General features: G+C 58.4%; 1 protein-coding gene across 1 annotated transcript; it reads left to right on the forward strand.

The window, feature by feature from the left end:
* The first annotated feature begins 2 nt into the window (after positions 1-2).
* chek1 (checkpoint kinase 1) lies at positions 3-18,489 on the forward strand. The gene is made up of 14 exons (XM_072374662.1): positions 3-77; positions 319-384; positions 582-696; positions 1,177-1,285; positions 1,408-1,472; positions 1,547-1,616; positions 1,691-1,879; positions 3,286-3,390; positions 3,485-3,568; positions 3,750-3,810; positions 3,893-4,061; positions 5,015-5,146; positions 5,256-5,357; positions 18,339-18,489. The coding sequence occupies exons 2-14, from the start codon at positions 320-322 to the stop codon at positions 18,432-18,434; spliced, it is 1,362 nt and encodes a 453-aa protein (XP_072230763.1). The 5' UTR covers positions 3-77; position 319; the 3' UTR covers positions 18,435-18,489.
* Positions 18,490-18,572: the final 83 nt, after the last annotated feature.

Consider the following 18,572-nt stretch of genomic DNA (forward strand, 5'->3'; position numbering starts at 1 on the left):
AATTTGGGCGAAGTTTTCACAGACTAGTGGCGACCAGCTGCACGAGGGAGCCGCATCTGTGGAGGAAATCTTTGCAGGTAACATATGAATGTTTTAATAATTATATGTTTTTTATCCGCGCTGACAGCTGAAGCCACGCGCCGCTTTTTCGTGGCATTACAACAGCGCTGTTTCATCCTCTGACATCACAGCTTGACTGAAATGATCAGTATTGATTGGGCAGATGCCGCTTGGAGATGGTGGTGTGTTTACAGATGAGTGATGGTGAATAACGCGTGAATGTGTGCGTGATTTCCGTTGTTTCGCTCTGTGCTGCAGCATGGCGGTGCCTTTTGTGCAGGACTGGGACCTCGTTCAGACGCTCGGAGAAGGGGCCTATGGAGAGTACGTATCCTCACCATTAAAAACACCGCACATAGTTGCCGGTTTCATTGTTGCACTCACGGATATTTGCTGATATTAAAGATAAAGTCTCTTTTTTATGAGCCTGTCAGTGGAATAAGTGCCAAGCTCGCGCTTATTTTACTTTGAAACCTTCTGAAGGTCATGATCTAACTGGTGTCTCGTCTTGGTGCTGTCAGAGTGAGGCTGCTGGTGAACAGGCAGACGGAGGAGGCAGTGGCGGTGAAGGTGATCGATACCTCACAGGCTAAAGAGTGCGCCGACACTGTCAAGAAGGAGGTGTGCATCCATAAGGTGAGTCACCACCTTCAGGAGAGGGGGAGGCCTTTCCACCCCCCACTGCGGCCCAACCAGGCTCCAGTGGGTTTTTAAAGACCTGCTTTAGCAGAGGCATGATCAGGGAGATGATCCTGTCCCACAATACCTTTGCACATGAGACATGAAGAGATCCACCAGACGAAATGAGTAAAAAACGATAAGAATAAGAAACCAGACAAACATGAAAGTATTCAGTATTCAATGTTAAACTTGGCAAAAGTTTCAGATAATGAACTAAAAGTGGTTCCTGTGAATGAAAAGCTCTGTTCTTTTGCAGAGTCGAGTACCAGGACCCATTAAACAGTAGTTCAGCAACAGTTTTTCTGATTTTTCAGTGATTTAAATGTTTTATTTTTTCATTTTTTTAATCGAATCAGGTGTGTTTTTACCTGTTTTATGAGAATCCTTCCCGTAAACACACCAGAACATTTACTTAACATTTACATTTACTGCCAGATCCTCAACCACCCGAACATTGTGAGGTTTTTTGGCCATCGGAAGGAAGGCCCGACCGTTTATCTGTTCCTGGAGTACTGCACCGGAGGAGAGCTGTTCGACCGCATCGGTGAGTTTTTATTAATGAAAACCGCCTGCATTCCATAAAGAACTTGTTGACCAATGGAAATAAGCAGCTAATTGCTGTTTGAAGCCTGTATTTGGAGTCTAATTTGCGTTCTCTGGTTTTAGAGCCTGATGTGGGAATGGCAGAGAAGGATGCTCACAGGTTTTTCCAGCAGCTACTAGCGGCTGTGGTGAGTAACTCAAAGCTGAAGTGGCTCCCTGCACATTTTCTGGCTGTCATTAATTCTCAGTTGCACCTTCTCAGGAGTACCTCCACTGCCTTGGCATCACCCACAGAGACATAAAGCCCGAGAACATTTTGCTGGATGACAAAGGTGAGGAAATCTGTGCGTGACACGATTTGTGTGTGTGTTATAAACACAAACCATCTGCTGTTCTGTGCCCTCAGACAACCTGAAGCTGACAGACTTTGGCCTAGCAACCATGTTTCGTTTCAAAGGACGGGAGCGGCTTCTGAATCGACTCTGTGGAACTCTTCCCTACGTGGCTCCGGAGCTCCTCAGCCAGACCGAGTACAGAGCTCAGCCTGCGGATCTCTGGGCCTGTGGGATCGTACTGACTGCCATGCTGGCTGGAGGTAAGAGAACTAAAGGTGTCTGTCCACCTCAGCAACGTGCTCCTCCTGGGCCTCTGAACCCTGTGCGGTTCTGATCCGAACCCTGATCAGTTCTGATCTGAACCCTCTGCGGTTCTGGTCTGAACCCTGTGCGGTTCTGATCTGAACCCTGTGCGGTTCTGACCTGAACCCTGATCAGTTCTGACCTGAACCCTGTGCGGTTCTGACCTGAACCCTGTGCGGTTCTGACCTGAACCCTGTGCGGTTCTGACCTGAACCCTGATCAGTTCTGATCTGAACCCTGTGCAGTTCTGACCTGAACCCTGATCAGTTCTGACCTGAACCCTGTGCGGTTCTGACCTGAACCCTGTGCGGTTCTGACCTGAACCCTGTGCGGTTCTGACCTGAACCCTGATCAGTTCTGATCTGAACCCTGATCAGTTCTGACCTGAACCCTGTGCGGTTCTGACCTGAACCCTGTGCGGTTCTGATCTGAACCCTGTGCAGTTCTGACCTGAACCCTGTGCAGTTCTGACCTGAACCCTGTGCGGTTCTGACCTGAACCCTGATCAGTTCTGATCTGAACCCTGTGCGGTTCTGACCTGAACCCTGTGCGGTTCTGATCTGAACCCTGTGCAGTTCTGACCTGAACCCTGTGCAGTTCTGACCTGAACCCTGTGCGGTTCTGACCTGAACCCTGTGCGGTTCTGACCTGAACCCTGATCAGTTCTGATCTGAACCCTGTGCAGTTCTGACCTGAACCCTGTGCAGTTCTGACCTGAACCCTGTGCGGTTCTGACCTGAACCCTGATCAGTTCTGATCTGAACCCTGTGCGGTTCTGACCTGAACCCTGTGCGGTTCTGATCTGAACCCTGTGCGGTTCTGACCTGAACCCTGTGCGGTTCTGATCCGAACCCTGTGCGGTTCTGGTCTGAACCCTGATCGGTTCTGACCTGAACCCTGATCGGTTCTGGTCTGAACCCTGTGCAGATCTCCTGATCCGAACCCTGTGCGGTTCTGATCCGAACCCAGTGCAGTTTGCTCATATAAACACGGTGTCTCTCTGTTAGTTGTTGTTATGAACAAGCCGGCTGAATTGGACGCACTTCTGATCAATCGATGAGCAGCGTCTTCTTCTTCTTTTCTTCTTCTTTTCTTCTTCTTCTTTTCTTCTTCTTCTTTTCTTCTTCTTCTTTTCTTCTTCTTTTCTTCTTTTTTTCTTCTTCTGCGTGTTTGGTCTGCTGGTGTGAAATGTCTCGGCTTGTCCCGCCCGATCGGACTATCCTGGATCCCCTCTTTAGGCCTCTTAAAGTACCTTTTTAAAATGCAAATGTGCCCGTTAACAGCCTCTCTGATGGAACTGCTTCCCAATGAAAAGGCCTCGATGTGCAGCAACATCCGGTTTATCTCTGCGTTGCTCCCTCAGAGCTGCCCTGGGACCAGCCAACAGAGAGCTGTCAGGAGTATTCAGACTGGCTTCAGAAGAAAACATACCTACCTCCCTGGAAGAAAATCCAGCCATTGCCCCTCAGTAAGTCTGCACCAACACCCGTGGGTGGCATTAAGCATCCTCTGTAAGTGGATTTAAGGCGGATTTATTGCTGATATTGAACTTGTTCTGTTAGGTTTGTTGTCTAAGTTGCTGCTGTCCAGTCCAGATGCACGGATCACCGTGGCAGATGTGCAGAAGGACCGCTGGTTCACACAAGGCGAGTCTCAATGTCAGCACTGCTAATTCAGCTCAGTTTCAATCTCCTTTCTCAGGACAAAGTCTGTCGTTTGTGGTGAAAGCCTCATGTTTAAACCCTGGTGTTCTCAGAGAGGTTTCAGAGGGCTGCTTTTAAAGAAGTCTTAGTCTGACTCACAGTGTTCACCTGTTCCTCTCTGTAGGTTCTCTGAGCTCAAGAGGGAACAAAGTTCTTCGACCCGAACCCATTTCACGGAGCAGCAGGTGAAAGCCACGTCTGTCTTTTCTCAGCTCAAAGCTGTGTTTGTGTGTCTGTAACCTGGAGGCCGCCCTCTTCTTCCTGCAGCGACGACAGGATGCAGGTTTCCAGCTCTCAGCCGGACCTGGCAGCAGGCAGCTGGGAGGCCATGTTGGTGTTTGGTCAAACAGAAGGTCAAGTCAGCTTCTCCCAGCCGGCCAAGCCTGAGCACATGCTGCTGGGCAGCCAGCTACTGGGAACACCTGGAGCCAGTCAGGTGCTGCACACACACACACAGAGACACACACACACACAGAGACACACACACCTGGTGCTACACACACACACACACACACACACACACACACACACACACAGACACACACACACCTGCTGCTGCTGCACACACACACACACACACACACACACACACACACACACACAGAGACACACACACACCTGCTGCTGCTGCACACACACACACACACACACACACAGACACAGAGACACACACACACACACAGACACACACAGACACACACACACACACACACACACACAGAGACACACACACACACACAGAGACACACACACACACACAGAGACACACACACACACACAGAGACACACACACACACACAGAGACACACACACACACAGAGACACACACACAGACACACACACACACACAGACACACACACACACACAGACACACACACAGACACACACACACACACACACACACACAGACACACACACAGACACACACACACACACACACACACACACAGAGACACACACACAGAGACACACACACACACACACACACACAGACACACACACAGACACACACACAGACACACACACAGACACACACAGAGACACACACACACACACACACACACACACACTCAGACACACACACAGAGACACACACACACAGACACACACACAGAGACACACACACACACAGACACACACACACACAGAGACACACACACACACAGAGACACACACACACACACACACACACACCTGCTGCTGCACACACACACACACACACACACACACCTGGTGCTGCACACACACACACACACACACCTGCTGCACACACACACACACACACACACACACCTGCTGCTGCACCTCTGTTCCCCCCAGCTGGTGCGTTGCCATGGCAGCCCTGCTGGCGTCTGCTTCTCACCGCGTCCTCTCCGTTGTGCCTGCAGTCTCTCTGGCAGCGGTTAGTGCGCAGAATGACCCGTTTCTTCACCAACGCCAACGCCGACGCCTCCTTGTCTTCCCTGAAAGACGCCTGTGACGGTCTGGCCCTCGGCTTCAAACTAAGCTGCACCAAACAGGTAAATCTGCGCTGAAGTCCTCACCGCTCACTTCCAGGTGAGGTGGGGGCCTTTAGTCGCTTGCTTTGCGGTGAGATCGCTGAAGAGTGACGCCCTCTGTGCCCGTTAGGTGACCGTGAGCACGCTGGACAAGCGCAACAACAAGCTCATCTTCAAAGTCCACCTGCTAGAAATGGATCAGCGAGTGCTGCTGGACTTCAGGCTGTCCAAGGTGGGTTGTGCTGGATGTTCCTGGATAGATTCACTGTCAAATGTGCGATTAAAGCACCAAGAAGTGCAGAAGCAGCTCTTTTTAACTTTAAATAACGCTGCTGCAGATCTAATTTCACACTGAATACATCCACAGGCTGTATTTATATGAAGGAAGAATCTGTCAAACTCAAGCTGTGCGCTGATGGTTCTGCATCCAGAGTATGTTACAGACATGTTCTGATGGGTAAATTATCTCCTTTTAGCTGTGTTTGTCTGCCAATAAGTTAAAGATGGAGGTTAATGACATGGAAGTCAGTTTATTATCTATCCTCCTCTTAAAAACGCGTTTATTGGAGCTGATTTCCTTCCCTTAAAGCAGTGGTTCTCAAACTTTTTCGTTCATTCCCCACTTTGGACAAGCGGGACTTTTCAAGCCCCATCGCCCCAAAACAATGCCAGTGAAATACGCCAAGCTTAACATTTTCAAGTAACATCGCGCTGTATCTAAATTCTAACTCAATAACATCAAGACAAGGTTGACAAGACAGGTGAGCAAGTGAACACAGCAAAGCTACAAGCTTAAAATGTTTCAATTTATTCAAGTAACATCATGTTGTATCTAAATTCTAACAAAAATAAAGAAAAAAAGTGCAGCTGTGTCATAAATTGGAGACCTTTTGTCTGCTTCTATGTGACACCGCTGAAGGACTTAATGGTACCGGTAAAAACTCCATGTTTCTCGCCTTATGAAGGAAAGCTTGACTGGCCTAGCAACAGTAACCAAGGGGGGCGGGGCTTAGCGAAGGGTAAAATTGACGACTGTGGGGCGGGGTGGGGGGCATCTATCGTCACACTCTGCGAGCGTCAGGGAGTCGCTATCAATATGCGGGAGAGTTGGAGAGTCTGGATAAAGATGGGCATAAAAGGGAAATATTTCCCCACCAGTGGGGCGCGCCCCACCTGTCACGTCTCTATTCCCCACCAGTGGGGCGCGCCCCACCTGTCACGTCTCTATTCCCCACCAGTGGGGCGCGCCCCACCTGTCACGTCTCTATTCCCCACCAGTGGGGCGCGCCCCACCTGTCACGTCTCTATTCCCCACCAGTGGGGCGCGCCCCACCTGTCACGTCTCTATTCCCCACCAGTGGAGGCGCCCCACCTGTCACGTCTCTATTCCCCACCAGTGGGGGCGCCCCACCTGTCACGTCTCTATTCCCCACCAGTGGGGCGCGCCCCACCTGTCACGTCTCTATTCCCCACCAGTGGGGGCGCCCCACCTGTCACGTCTCTATTCCCCACCTGTCACGTCTCTATTCCCCACCAGTGGGGGTGCCCCACCTGTCATGTCTCTATTCCCCACCAGTGGGGCGCGCCCCACCTGTCGCGTCTCTATTCCCCACCAGTGGGGCGCGCCCCACCTGTCGCGTCTCTATTCCCCACCAGTGGGGCGCGCCCCACCTGTCGCGTCTCTATTCCCCACCAGTGGGGCGCGCCCCACCTGTCGCGTCTCTATTCCCCACCAGTGGGGCGCGCCCCACCTGTCGCGTCTCTATTCCCCACCAGTGGGGCGCGCCCCACCTGTCGCGTCTCTATTCCCCACCAGTGGGGCGCGCCCCACCTGTCACGTCTCTATTCCCCACCAGTGGGGGCGCCCCACCTGTCACGTCTCTATTCCCCACCTATCACGTCTCTATTCCCCACCAGTGGGGCGCGCCCCACTTGTCACGTCTCTATTCCCCACCAGTGGGGCGCGCCCTACTTGTCACGTCTCTATTCCCCACCAGTGGGGCGCGCCCCACTTGTCACGTCTCTATTCCCCACCAGTGGGGCGCGCCCCACTTGTCACGTCTCTATTCCCCACCAGTGGGGCGCGCCCCACCTGTCACGTCTCTATTCCCCACCAGTGGGGCGCGCCCCACCTGTCGCGTCTCTATTCCCCACCAGTGGGGCGCGCCCCACCTGTCGCGTCTCTATTCCCCACCAGTGGGGCGCGCCCCACCTGTCGCGTCTCTATTCCCCACCAGTGGGGCGCGCCCCACCTGTCGCGTCTCTATTCCCCACCAGTGGGGCGCGCCCCACCTGTCGCGTCTCTATTCCCCACCAGTGGGGCGCGCCCCACCTGTCGCGTCTCTATTCCCAACCAGTGGGGCGCGCCCCACCTGTCGCGTCTCTATTCCCCACCAGTGGGGCGCGCCCCACCTGTCGCGTCTCTATTCCCCACCAGTGGGGCGCGCCCCACCTGTCGCGTCTCTATTCCCCACCAGTGGGGCGCGCCCCACCTGTCGCGTCTCTATTCCCCACCAGTGGGGCGCGCCCCACCTGTCACGTCTCTATTCCCCACCAGTGGGGGCGCCCCACCTGTCACGTCTCTATTCCCCACCAGTGGGGGCGCCCCACCTGTCACGTCTCTATTCCCCACCAGTGGGGCGCGCCCCACCTGTCACGTCTCTATTCCCCACCAGTGGGGCGCGCCCCACCTGTCACGTCTCTATTCCCCACCAGTGGGGCGCGCCCCACCTGTCACGTCTCTATTCCCCACCAGTCACGTCTCTATTCCCCACCAGTGGGGCGCGCCCCACCTGTCGCGTCTCTATTCCCCACCAGTGGGCCGCGCCCCACCTGTCGCGTCTCTATTCCCCACCAGTGGGCCGCGCCCCACCTGTCGCGTCTCTATTCCCCACCAGTGGGCCGCGCCCCACCTGTCGCGTCTCTATTCCCCACCAGTGGGCCGCGCCCCACCTGTCACGTCTCTATTCCCCACCAGTGGGGCGCGCCCCACCTGTCACGTCTCTATTCCCCACCTGTCACGTCTCTATTCCCCACCAGTGGGGCGCGCCCCACCTGTCACGTCTCTATTCCCCACCAGTGGGCGCGCCCCACCTGTCACGTCTCTATTCCCCACCAGTGGGGCGCGCCCCACTTGTCACGTCTCTATTCCCCACCAGTGGGGCGCGCCCCACCTGTCGCGTCTCTATTCCCCACCAGTGGGGCGCGCCCCACCTGTCGCGTCTCTATTCCCCACCAGTGGGGCGCGCCCCACCTGTCGCGTCTCTATTCCCCACCAGTGGGGCGCGCCCCACCTGTCGCGTCTCTATTCCCCACCAGTGGGGCGCGCCCCACCTGTCGCGTCTCTATTCCCCACCAGTGGGGCGCGCCCCACCTGTCGCGTCTCTATTCCCCACCAGTGGGGCGCGCCCCACCTGTCGCGTCTCTATTCCCCACCAGTGGGGCGCGCCCCACCTGTCGCGTCTCTATTCCCCACCAGTGGGGCGCGCCCCACCTGTCGCGTCTCTATTCCCCACCAGTGGGGGCGCCCCACCTGTCACGTCTCTATTCCCCACCAGTGGGGGCGCCCCACCTGTCACGTCTCTATTCCCCACCAGTGGGGCGCGCCCCACCTGTCACGTCTCTATTCCCCACCAGTGGGGCGCGCCCCACCTGTCACGTCTCTATTCCCCACCTGTCACGTCTCTATTCCCCACCAGTCACGTCTCTATTCCCCACCAGTGGGCCGCGCCCCACCTGTCGCGTCTCTATTCCCCACCAGTGGGCCGCGCCCCACCTGTCGCGTCTCTATTCCCCACCAGTGGGCCGCGCCCCACCTGTCGCGTCTCTATTCCCCACCAGTGGGGCGCGCCCCACCTGTCGCGTCTCTATTCCCCACCAGTGGGGCGCGCCCCACCTGTCACGTCTCTATTCCCCACCAGTGGGGCGCGCCCCACCTTTCACGTCTCTATTCCCCACCAGTGGGCGCGCCCCACCTGTCACGTCTCTATTCCCCACCAGTGGGGCGCGCCCCACCTGTCACGTCTCTATTCCCCACCAGTGGGGCGCGCCCCACCTGTCACGTCTCTATTCCCCACCAGTGGGGCGCGCCCCACCTGTCACGTCTCTATTCCCCACCTGTCACGTCTCTATTCCCCACCAGTGGGCCGCGCCCCACCTGTCATGTCTCTATTCCCCACCAGTGGGGCGCGCCCCACCTGTCACGTCTCTATTCCCCACCTGTCACGTCTCTATTCCCCACCAGTGGGGCGCGCCCCACCTTTCACGTCTCTATTCCCCACCAGTGGGGCGCGCCCCACCTGTCACGTCTCTATTCCCCACCAGTGGGGCGCGCCCCACCTGTCACGTCTCTATTCCCCACCAGTGGGGCGCGCCCCACCTGTCACGTCTCTATTCCCCACCAGTGGGCCGCGCCCCACCTGTCACGTCTCTATTCCCCACCAGTGGGGCGCGCCCCACACTTTGAGAACCGCGGCTTTAAAGGATGATTTTCTGTGTAAAAGGGTTTGATTTGGTGTATTTCTGATAGACTTTAGTCTGATGTAACGTTCCTGAAAACGCAGACATTAATGTTCATTTGTAAATTAAATAACTCGAAGGTCTCTATTCCCCACCAGTGGGCCGCGCCCCACCTGTCATGTCTCTATTCCCCACCAGTGGGGCGCGCCCCACCTGTCACGTCTCTATTCCCCACCTGTCACGTCTCTATTCCCCACCAGTGGGCCGCGCCCCACCTGTCACGTCTCTATTCCCCACCAGTGGGGCGCGCCCCACCTGTCGCGTCTCTATTCCCCACCAGTGGGGCGCGCCCCACCTGTCGCGTCTCTATTCCCCACCAGTGGGGCGCGCCCCACCTGTCGCGTCTCTATTCCCCACCAGTGGGGCGCGCCCCACCTGTCGCGTCTCTATTCCCCACCAGTGGGGCGCGCCCCACCTGTCGCGTCTCTATTCCCCACCAGTGGGGCGCGCCCCACCTGTCACGTCTCTATTCCCCACCAGTGGGGGCGCCCCACCTGTCACGTCTCTATTCCCCACCTATCACGTCTCTATTCCCCACCAGTGGGGCGCGCCCCACTTGTCACGTCTCTATTCCCCACCAGTGGGGCGCGCCCTACTTGTCACGTCTCTATTCCCCACCAGTGGGGCGCGCCCCACTTGTCACGTCTCTATTCCCCACCAGTGGGGCGCGCCCCACTTGTCACGTCTCTATTCCCCACCAGTGGGGCGCGCCCCACCTGTCACGTCTCTATTCCCCACCAGTGGGGCGCGCCCCACCTGTCGCGTCTCTATTCCCCACCAGTGGGGCGCGCCCCACCTGTCGCGTCTCTATTCCCCACCAGTGGGGCGCGCCCCACCTGTCGCGTCTCTATTCCCCACCAGTGGGGCGCGCCCCACCTGTCGCGTCTCTATTCCCCACCAGTGGGGCGCGCCCCACCTGTCGCGTCTCTATTCCCCACCAGTGGGGCGCGCCCCACCTGTCGCGTCTCTATTCCCCACCAGTGGGGCGCGCCCCACCTGTCGCGTCTCTATTCCCCACCAGTGGGGCGCGCCCCACCTGTCGCGTCTCTATTCCCCACCAGTGGGGCGCGCCCCACCTGTCACGTCTCTATTCCCCACCAGTGGGGGCGCCCCACCTGTCACGTCTCTATTCCCCACCAGTGGGGGCGCCCCACCTGTCACGTCTCTATTCCCCACCAGTGGGGCGCGCCCCACCTGTCACGTCTCTATTCCCCACCAGTGGGGCGCGCCCCACCTGTCACGTCTCTATTCCCCACCAGTGGGGCGCGCCCCACCTGTCACGTCTCTATTCCCCACCAGTGGGGCGCGCCCCACCTGTCACGTCTCTATTCCCCACCAGTCACGTCTCTATTCCCCACCAGTGGGGCGCGCCCCACCTGTCGCGTCTCTATTCCCCACCAGTGGGCCGCGCCCCACCTGTCGCGTCTCTATTCCCCACCAGTGGGCCGCGCCCCACCTGTCGCGTCTCTATTCCCCACCAGTGGGCCGCGCCCCACCTGTCGCGTCTCTATTCCCCACCAGTGGGCCGCGCCCCACCTGTCACGTCTCTATTCCCCACCAGTGGGGCGCGCCCCACCTGTCACGTCTCTATTCCCCACCTGTCACGTCTCTATTCCCCACCAGTGGGGCGCGCCCCACCTGTCACGTCTCTATTCCCCACCAGTGGGCGCGCCCCACCTGTCACGTCTCTATTCCCCACCAGTGGGGCGCGCCCCACTTGTCACGTCTCTATTCCCCACCAGTGGGGCGCGCCCCACCTGTCACGTCTCTATTCCCCACCTGTCACGTCTCTATTCCCCACCAGTCACGTCTCTATTCCCCACCAGTGGGGCGCGCCCCACCTGTCGCGTCTCTATTCCCCACCAGTGGGCCGCGCCCCACCTGTCGCGTCTCTATTCCCCACCAGTGGGCCGCGCCCCACCTGTCGCGTCTCTATTCCCCACCAGTGGGCCGCGCCCCACCTGTCGCGTCTCTATTCCCCACCAGTGGGCCGCGCCCCACCTGTCGCGTCTCTATTCCCCACCAGTGGGGCGCGCCCCACCTGTCGCGTCTCTATTCCCCACCAGTGGGGCGCGCCCCACCTGTCACGTCTCTATTCCCCACCAGTGGGGCGCGCCCCACCTGTCACGTCTCTATTCCCCACCAGTGGGGCGCGCCCCACCTTTCACGTCTCTATTCCCCACCAGTGGGCGCGCCCCACCTGTCACGTCTCTATTCCCCACCAGTGGGGCGCGCCCCACCTGTCACGTCTCTATTCCCCACCAGTGGGGCGCGCCCCACCTGTCACGTCTCTATTCCCCACCAGTGGGGCGCGCCCCACCTGTCACGTCTCTATTCCCCACCAGTGGGCCGCGCCCCACCTGTCACGTCTCTATTCCCCACCAGTGGGGCGCGCCCCACCTGTCACGTCTCTATTCCCCACCAGTGGGGGTGCCCCACCTGTCACGTCTCTATTCCCCACCAGTGGGGGTGCCCCACCTGTCACGTCTCTATTCCCCACCAGTGGGGGTGCCCCACCTGTCACGTCTCTATTCCCCACCAGTGGGCCGCGCCCCACCTGTCACGTCTCTATTCCCCACCAGTGGGGCGCGCCCCACCTGTCACGTCTCTATTCCCCACCAGTGGGGCGCGCCCCACACTTTGAGAACCGCGGCTTTAAAGGATGATTTTCTGTGTAAAAGGGTTTGATTTGGTGTATTTCTGATAGACTTTAGTCTGATGTAACGTTCCTGAAAACGCAGACATTAATGTTCATTTGTAAATTAAATAACTCGAAGGTCTCTATTCCCCACCAGTGGGCCGCGCCCCACCTGTCATGTCTCTATTCCCCACCAGTGGGGCGCGCCCCACCTGTCACGTCTCTATTCCCCACCTGTCACGTCTCTATTCCCCACCAGTGGGCCGCGCCCCACCTGTCACGTCTCTATTCCCCACCAGTGGGGCTCGCCCCACCTGTCATGTCTCTATTCCCCACCAGTGGGGCGCGCCCCACCTGTCACGTCTCTATTCCCCACCTGTCACGTCTCTATTCCCCACCAGTGGGCCGCGCCCCACCTGTCACGTCTCTATTCCCCACCAGTGGGGCTCGCCCCACCTGTCATGTCTCTATTCCCCACCAGTGGGGCGCGCCCCACCTGTCACGTCTCTATTCCCCACCAGTGGGGCGCGCCCCACCTGTCATGTCTCTATTCCCCACCAGTGGGGCGCGCCCCACCTGTCACGTCTCTATTCCCCACCAGTGGGGCGTGCCCCACCTGTCACGTCTCTATTCCCCACCAGTGGGGCGCGCCCCACCTGTCACGTCTCTATTCCCCACCAGTGGGGCGCGCCCCACCTGTCACGTCTCTATTCCCCACCAGTGGGGCGTGCCCCACCTGTCACGTCTCTATCCCCCACCAGTGGGGCGCGCCCCACCTGTCACGTCTCTATTCCCCACCAGTGGGCCGCGCCCCACACTTTGAGAACCGCGGCTTTAAAGGATGATTTTCTGTGTAAAAGGGTTTGATTTGGTGTATTTCTGATAGACTTTAGTCTGATGTAACGTTCCTGAAAACGCAGACATTAATGTTCATTTGTAAATTAAATAACTCGAAGGTCTCTATTCCCCACCAGTGGGCCGCGCCCCACCTGTCATGTCTCTATTCCCCACCAGTGGGGCGCGCCCCACCTGTCACGTCTCTATTCCCCACCTGTCACGTCTCTATTCCCCACCAGTGGGCCGCGCCCCACCTGTCACGTCTCTATTCCCCACCAGTGGGGCGCGCCCCACCTGTCGCGTCTCTATTCCCCACCAGTGGGGCGCGCCCCACCTGTCGCGTCTCTATTCCCCACCAGTGGGGCGCGCCCCACCTGTCGCGTCTCTATTCCCCACCAGTGGGGCGCGCCCCACCTGTCGCGTCTCTATTCCCCACCAGTGGGGCGCGCCCCACCTGTCGCGTCTCTATTCCCCACCAGTGGGGCGCGCCCCACCTGTCACGTCTCTATTCCCCACCAGTGGGGGCGCCCCACCTGTCACGTCTCTATTCCCCACCTATCACGTCTCTATTCCCCACCAGTGGGGCGCGCCCCACTTGTCACGTCTCTATTCCCCACCAGTGGGGCGCGCCCTACTTGTCACGTCTCTATTCCCCACCAGTGGGGCGCGCCCCACTTGTCACGTCTCTATTCCCCACCAGTGGGGCGCGCCCCACTTGTCACGTCTCTATTCCCCACCAGTGGGGCGCGCCCCACCTGTCACGTCTCTATTCCCCACCAGTGGGGCGCGCCCCACCTGTCGCGTCTCTATTCCCCACCAGTGGGGCGCGCCCCACCTGTCGCGTCTCTATTCCCCACCAGTGGGGCGCGCCCCACCTGTCGCGTCTCTATTCCCCACCAGTGGGGCGCGCCCCACCTGTCGCGTCTCTATTCCCCACCAGTGGGGCGCGCCCCACCTGTCGCGTCTCTATTCCCCACCAGTGGGGCGCGCCCCACCTGTCGCGTCTCTATTCCCCACCAGTGGGGCGCGCCCCACCTGTCGCGTCTCTATTCCCCACCAGTGGGGCGCGCCCCACCTGTCGCGTCTCTATTCCCCACCAGTGGGGCGCGCCCCACCTGTCACGTCTCTATTCCCCACCAGTGGGGGCGCCCCACCTGTCACGTCTCTATTCCCCACCAGTGGGGGCGCCCCACCTGTCACGTCTCTATTCCCCACCAGTGGGGCGCGCCCCACCTGTCACGTCTCTATTCCCCACCAGTGGGGCGCGCCCCACCTGTCACGTCTCTATTCCCCACCAGTGGGGCGCGCCCCACCTGTCACGTCTCTATTCCCCACCAGTGGGGCGCGCCCCACCTGTCACGTCTCTATTCCCCACCAGTCACGTCTCTATTCCCCACCAGTGGGGCGCGCCCCACCTGTCGCGTCTCTATTCCCCACCAGTGGGCCGCGCCCCACCTGTCGCGTCTCTATTCCCCACCAGTGGGCCGCGCCCCACCTGTCGCGTCTCTATTCCCCACCAGTGGGCCGCGCCCCACCTGTCGCGTCTCTATTCCCCACCAGTGGGCCGCGCCCCACCTGTCACGTCTCTATTCCCCACCAGTGGGGCGCGCCCCACCTGTCACGTCTCTATTCCCCACCTGTCACGTCTCTATTCCCCACCAGTGGGGCGCGCCCCACCTGTCACGTCTCTATTCCCCACCAGTGGGCGCGCCCCACCTGTCACGTCTCTATTCCCCACCAGTGGGGCGCGCCCCACTTGTCACGTCTCTATTCCCCACCAGTGGGGCGCGCCCCACCTGTCACGTCTCTATTCCCCACCTGTCACGTCTCTATTCCCCACCAGTCACGTCTCTATTCCCCACCAGTGGGGCGCGCCCCACCTGTCGCGTCTCTATTCCCCACCAGTGGGCCGCGCCCCACCTGTCGCGTCTCTATTCCCCACCAGTGGGCCGCGCCCCACCTGTCGCGTCTCTATTCCCCACCAGTGGGCCGCGCCCCACCTGTCGCGTCTCTATTCCCCACCAGTGGGCCGCGCCCCACCTGTCGCGTCTCTATTCCCCACCAGTGGGGCGCGCCCCACCTGTCGCGTCTCTATTCCCCACCAGTGGGGCGCGCCCCACCTGTCACGTCTCTATTCCCCACCAGTGGGGCGCGCCCCACCTTTCACGTCTCTATTCCCCACCAGTGGGCGCGCCCCACCTGTCACGTCTCTATTCCCCACCAGTGGGGCGCGCCCCACCTGTCACGTCTCTATTCCCCACCAGTGGGGCGCGCCCCACCTGTCACGTCTCTATTCCCCACCAGTGGGGCGCGCCCCACCTGTCACGTCTCTATTCCCCACCAGTGGGCCGCGCCCCACCTGTCACGTCTCTATTCCCCACCAGTGGGGCGCGCCCCACCTGTCACGTCTCTATTCCCCACCAGTGGGGGTGCCCCACCTGTCACGTCTCTATTCCCCACCAGTGGGGGTGCCCCACCTGTCACGTCTCTATTCCCCACCAGTGGGGGTGCCCCACCTGTCACGTCTCTATTCCCCACCAGTGGGCCGCGCCCCACCTGTCACGTCTCTATTCCCCACCAGTGGGGCGCGCCCCACCTGTCACGTCTCTATTCCCCACCAGTGGGGCGCGCCCCACCTGTCACGTCTCTATTCCCCACCAGTGGGCCGCGCCCCACCTGTCACGTCTCTATTCCCCACCAGTGGGGCGCGCCCCACCTGTCACGTCTCTATTCCCCACCAGTGGGCCGCGCCCCACCTGTCACGTCTCTATTCCCCACCAGTGGGGCGCGCCCCACCTGTCACGTCTCTATTCCCCACCAGTGGGCCGCGCCCCACCTGTCACGTCTCTATTCCCCACCAGTGGGCCGCGCCCCCCTGTCACGTCTCTATTCCCCACCAGTGGGCCGCGCCCCACCTGTCACGTCTCTATTCCCCACCAGTGGGGCGCGCCCCACCTGTCACGTCTCTATTCCCCACCTGTCACGTCTCTATTCCCCACCAGTGGGCCGCGCCCCACCTGTCATGTCTCTATTCCCCACCAGTGGGGCGCGCCCCACCTGTCACGTCTCTATTCCCCACCTGTCACGTCTCTATTCCCCACCAGTGGGGCGCGCCCCACCTGTCACGTCTCTATTCCCCACCAGTGGGGCGCGCCCCACCTGTCACGTCTCTATTCCCCACCAGTGGGGCGCGCCCCACCTGTCACGTCTCTATTCCCCACCAGTGGGGCGCGCCCCACCTGTCACGTCTCTATTCCCCACCAGTGGGCCGCGCCCCACCTGTCACGTCTCTATTCCCCACCAGTGGGGCGCGCCCCACACTTTGAGAACCGCGGCTTTAAAGGATGATTTTCTGTGTAAAAGGGTTTGATTTGGTGTATTTCTGATAGACTTTAGTCTGATGTAACGTTCCTGAAAACGCAGACATTAATGTTCATTTGTAAATTAAATAACTCGAAGGTCTCTATTCCCCACCAGTGGGCCGCGCCCCACCTGTCATGTCTCTATTCCCCACCAGTGGGGCGCGCCCCACCTGTCACGTCTCTATTCCCCACCTGTCACGTCTCTATTCCCCACCAGTGGGCCGCGCCCCACCTGTCACGTCTCTATTCCCCACCAGTGGGGCTCGCCCCACCTGTCATGTCTCTATTCCCCACCAGTGGGGCGCGCCCCACCTGTCACGTCTCTATTCCCCACCTGTCACGTCTCTATTCCCCACCAGTGGGCCGCGCCCCACCTGTCACGTCTCTATTCCCCACCAGTGGGGCTCGCCCCACCTGTCATGTCTCTATTCCCCACCAGTGGGGCGCGCCCCACCTGTCACGTCTCTATTCCCCACCAGTGGGGCGCGCCCCACCTGTCATGTCTCTATTCCCCACCAGTGGGGCGCGCCCCACCTGTCACGTCTCTATTCCCCACCAGTGGGGCGTGCCCCACCTGTCACGTCTCTATTCCCCACCAGTGGGGCGCGCCCCACCTGTCACGTCTCTATTCCCCACCAGTGGGGCGCGCCCCACCTGTCACGTCTCTATTCCCCACCAGTGGGGCGTGCCCCACCTGTCACGTCTCTATCCCCCACCAGTGGGGCGCGCCCCACCTGTCACGTCTCTATTCCCCACCAGTGGGCCGCGCCCCACACTTTGAGAACCGCGGCTTTAAAGGATGATTTTCTGTGTAAAAGGGTTTGATTTGGTGTATTTCTGATAGACTTTAGTCTGATGTAACGTTCCTGAAAACGCAGACATTAATGTTCATTTGTAAATTAAATAACTCGAAGGTCTCTGTTCCTTCGAAGCACTATTTTCACTATTTTCTGCATCTAATCTGACTTCCGTCTCTGTTTTGATGACTGAGAGACGCTTTCGGCCCAGTTGGTATTTTTCACCTGGAAGTTCATTCCATCTTTGAGGCTTTGGTCCAGAGTAGCTTCCTTCTTTCAGGATGTTACATTTCAGTGTGTAGGGGGGGGGGTTTATGAGCCACTTTCACCACCTGAGCTGTGGGGTTTCCTGTGGGGGGGGCTGAAAACCTGAAAGTTCAGCCTGAAAAGCTAACACTGCTGTGGAAGATTCTGGCTTTTAATGGTAGAATCTGTCAGATTTTCATCCTTTTTTTGTCTGCATACTGATGGAGTTTAACGGCGGGTCCTTCGGTAAATGTTTACACCCTGATATTTGAGCAGAATGCGTAAAGAACGACTGAGTGATGCAGCCTGGCTGGAGATAACCTTTGGAAACTGTTGCAGAATTAGCAGGAAAACGTTTCATTTAGCCTTGTTTCTCATCACGCTTAAATCACTTGTAAGACTTGACATTCATTCCCAGGCCTTAGATGCTCCAGATGCTGCAGCACAATATTTCTTTTGTTACTTGTGAAACTTTCCCAGGCACTACAGAGATAAGATGTTTCCAGTCCAACCGTTCTGTGTTTCATTGTTCATTTTGGTTTGTGGACTCATCAGGAGATGAGAAGAAGTCTGATACACATTTTCCTCTCCTGTGTTCTGGTATAATCCGACATGCTCTGAAACTCTGAGTCGGAGCTGCTCTCTGACACAGGTTCTGTTCAGTAGACCTGGCTGAGTGTTCTCCACCTTCAGTGATGGATAATCAGTATTATTTTGTGAGGATGGTGCAGCTGTGGCTTCATGTTAAACAGTTTCTTTGAGCTGCTGAATCGCTTGTTTTTTCATCCGTAACCTTGACGTTTCTGTGTTTCCAGGGCGATGGTTTGGAGTTCAAGCGTCTGTTTGTGAAGATCAAACAGAAGCTCGGCGACATCGTCAGCACGCAGAGGATCGTGCTCCCCGTCACATGAGCGGCCTCCACGCTCTGCTCTGGACTTAGGAGACCAGCTGTACATATTTCCATGTTCCTCTGCTTCTGTCTGCAGCCTCTTCTCTGAATAAATTATTAAAACACCACCACAGCAGGCTAAATGTTCTGTAATGAGTCA

This window comes from Leuresthes tenuis, unplaced genomic scaffold (genome assembly GCF_036924035.1).
Source record: "Leuresthes tenuis unplaced genomic scaffold, fLeuTen1.0.hap1 SCAF_21, whole genome shotgun sequence".
NCBI classification, from domain to species: domain Eukaryota; kingdom Metazoa; phylum Chordata; class Actinopteri; order Atheriniformes; family Atherinopsidae; genus Leuresthes; species Leuresthes tenuis.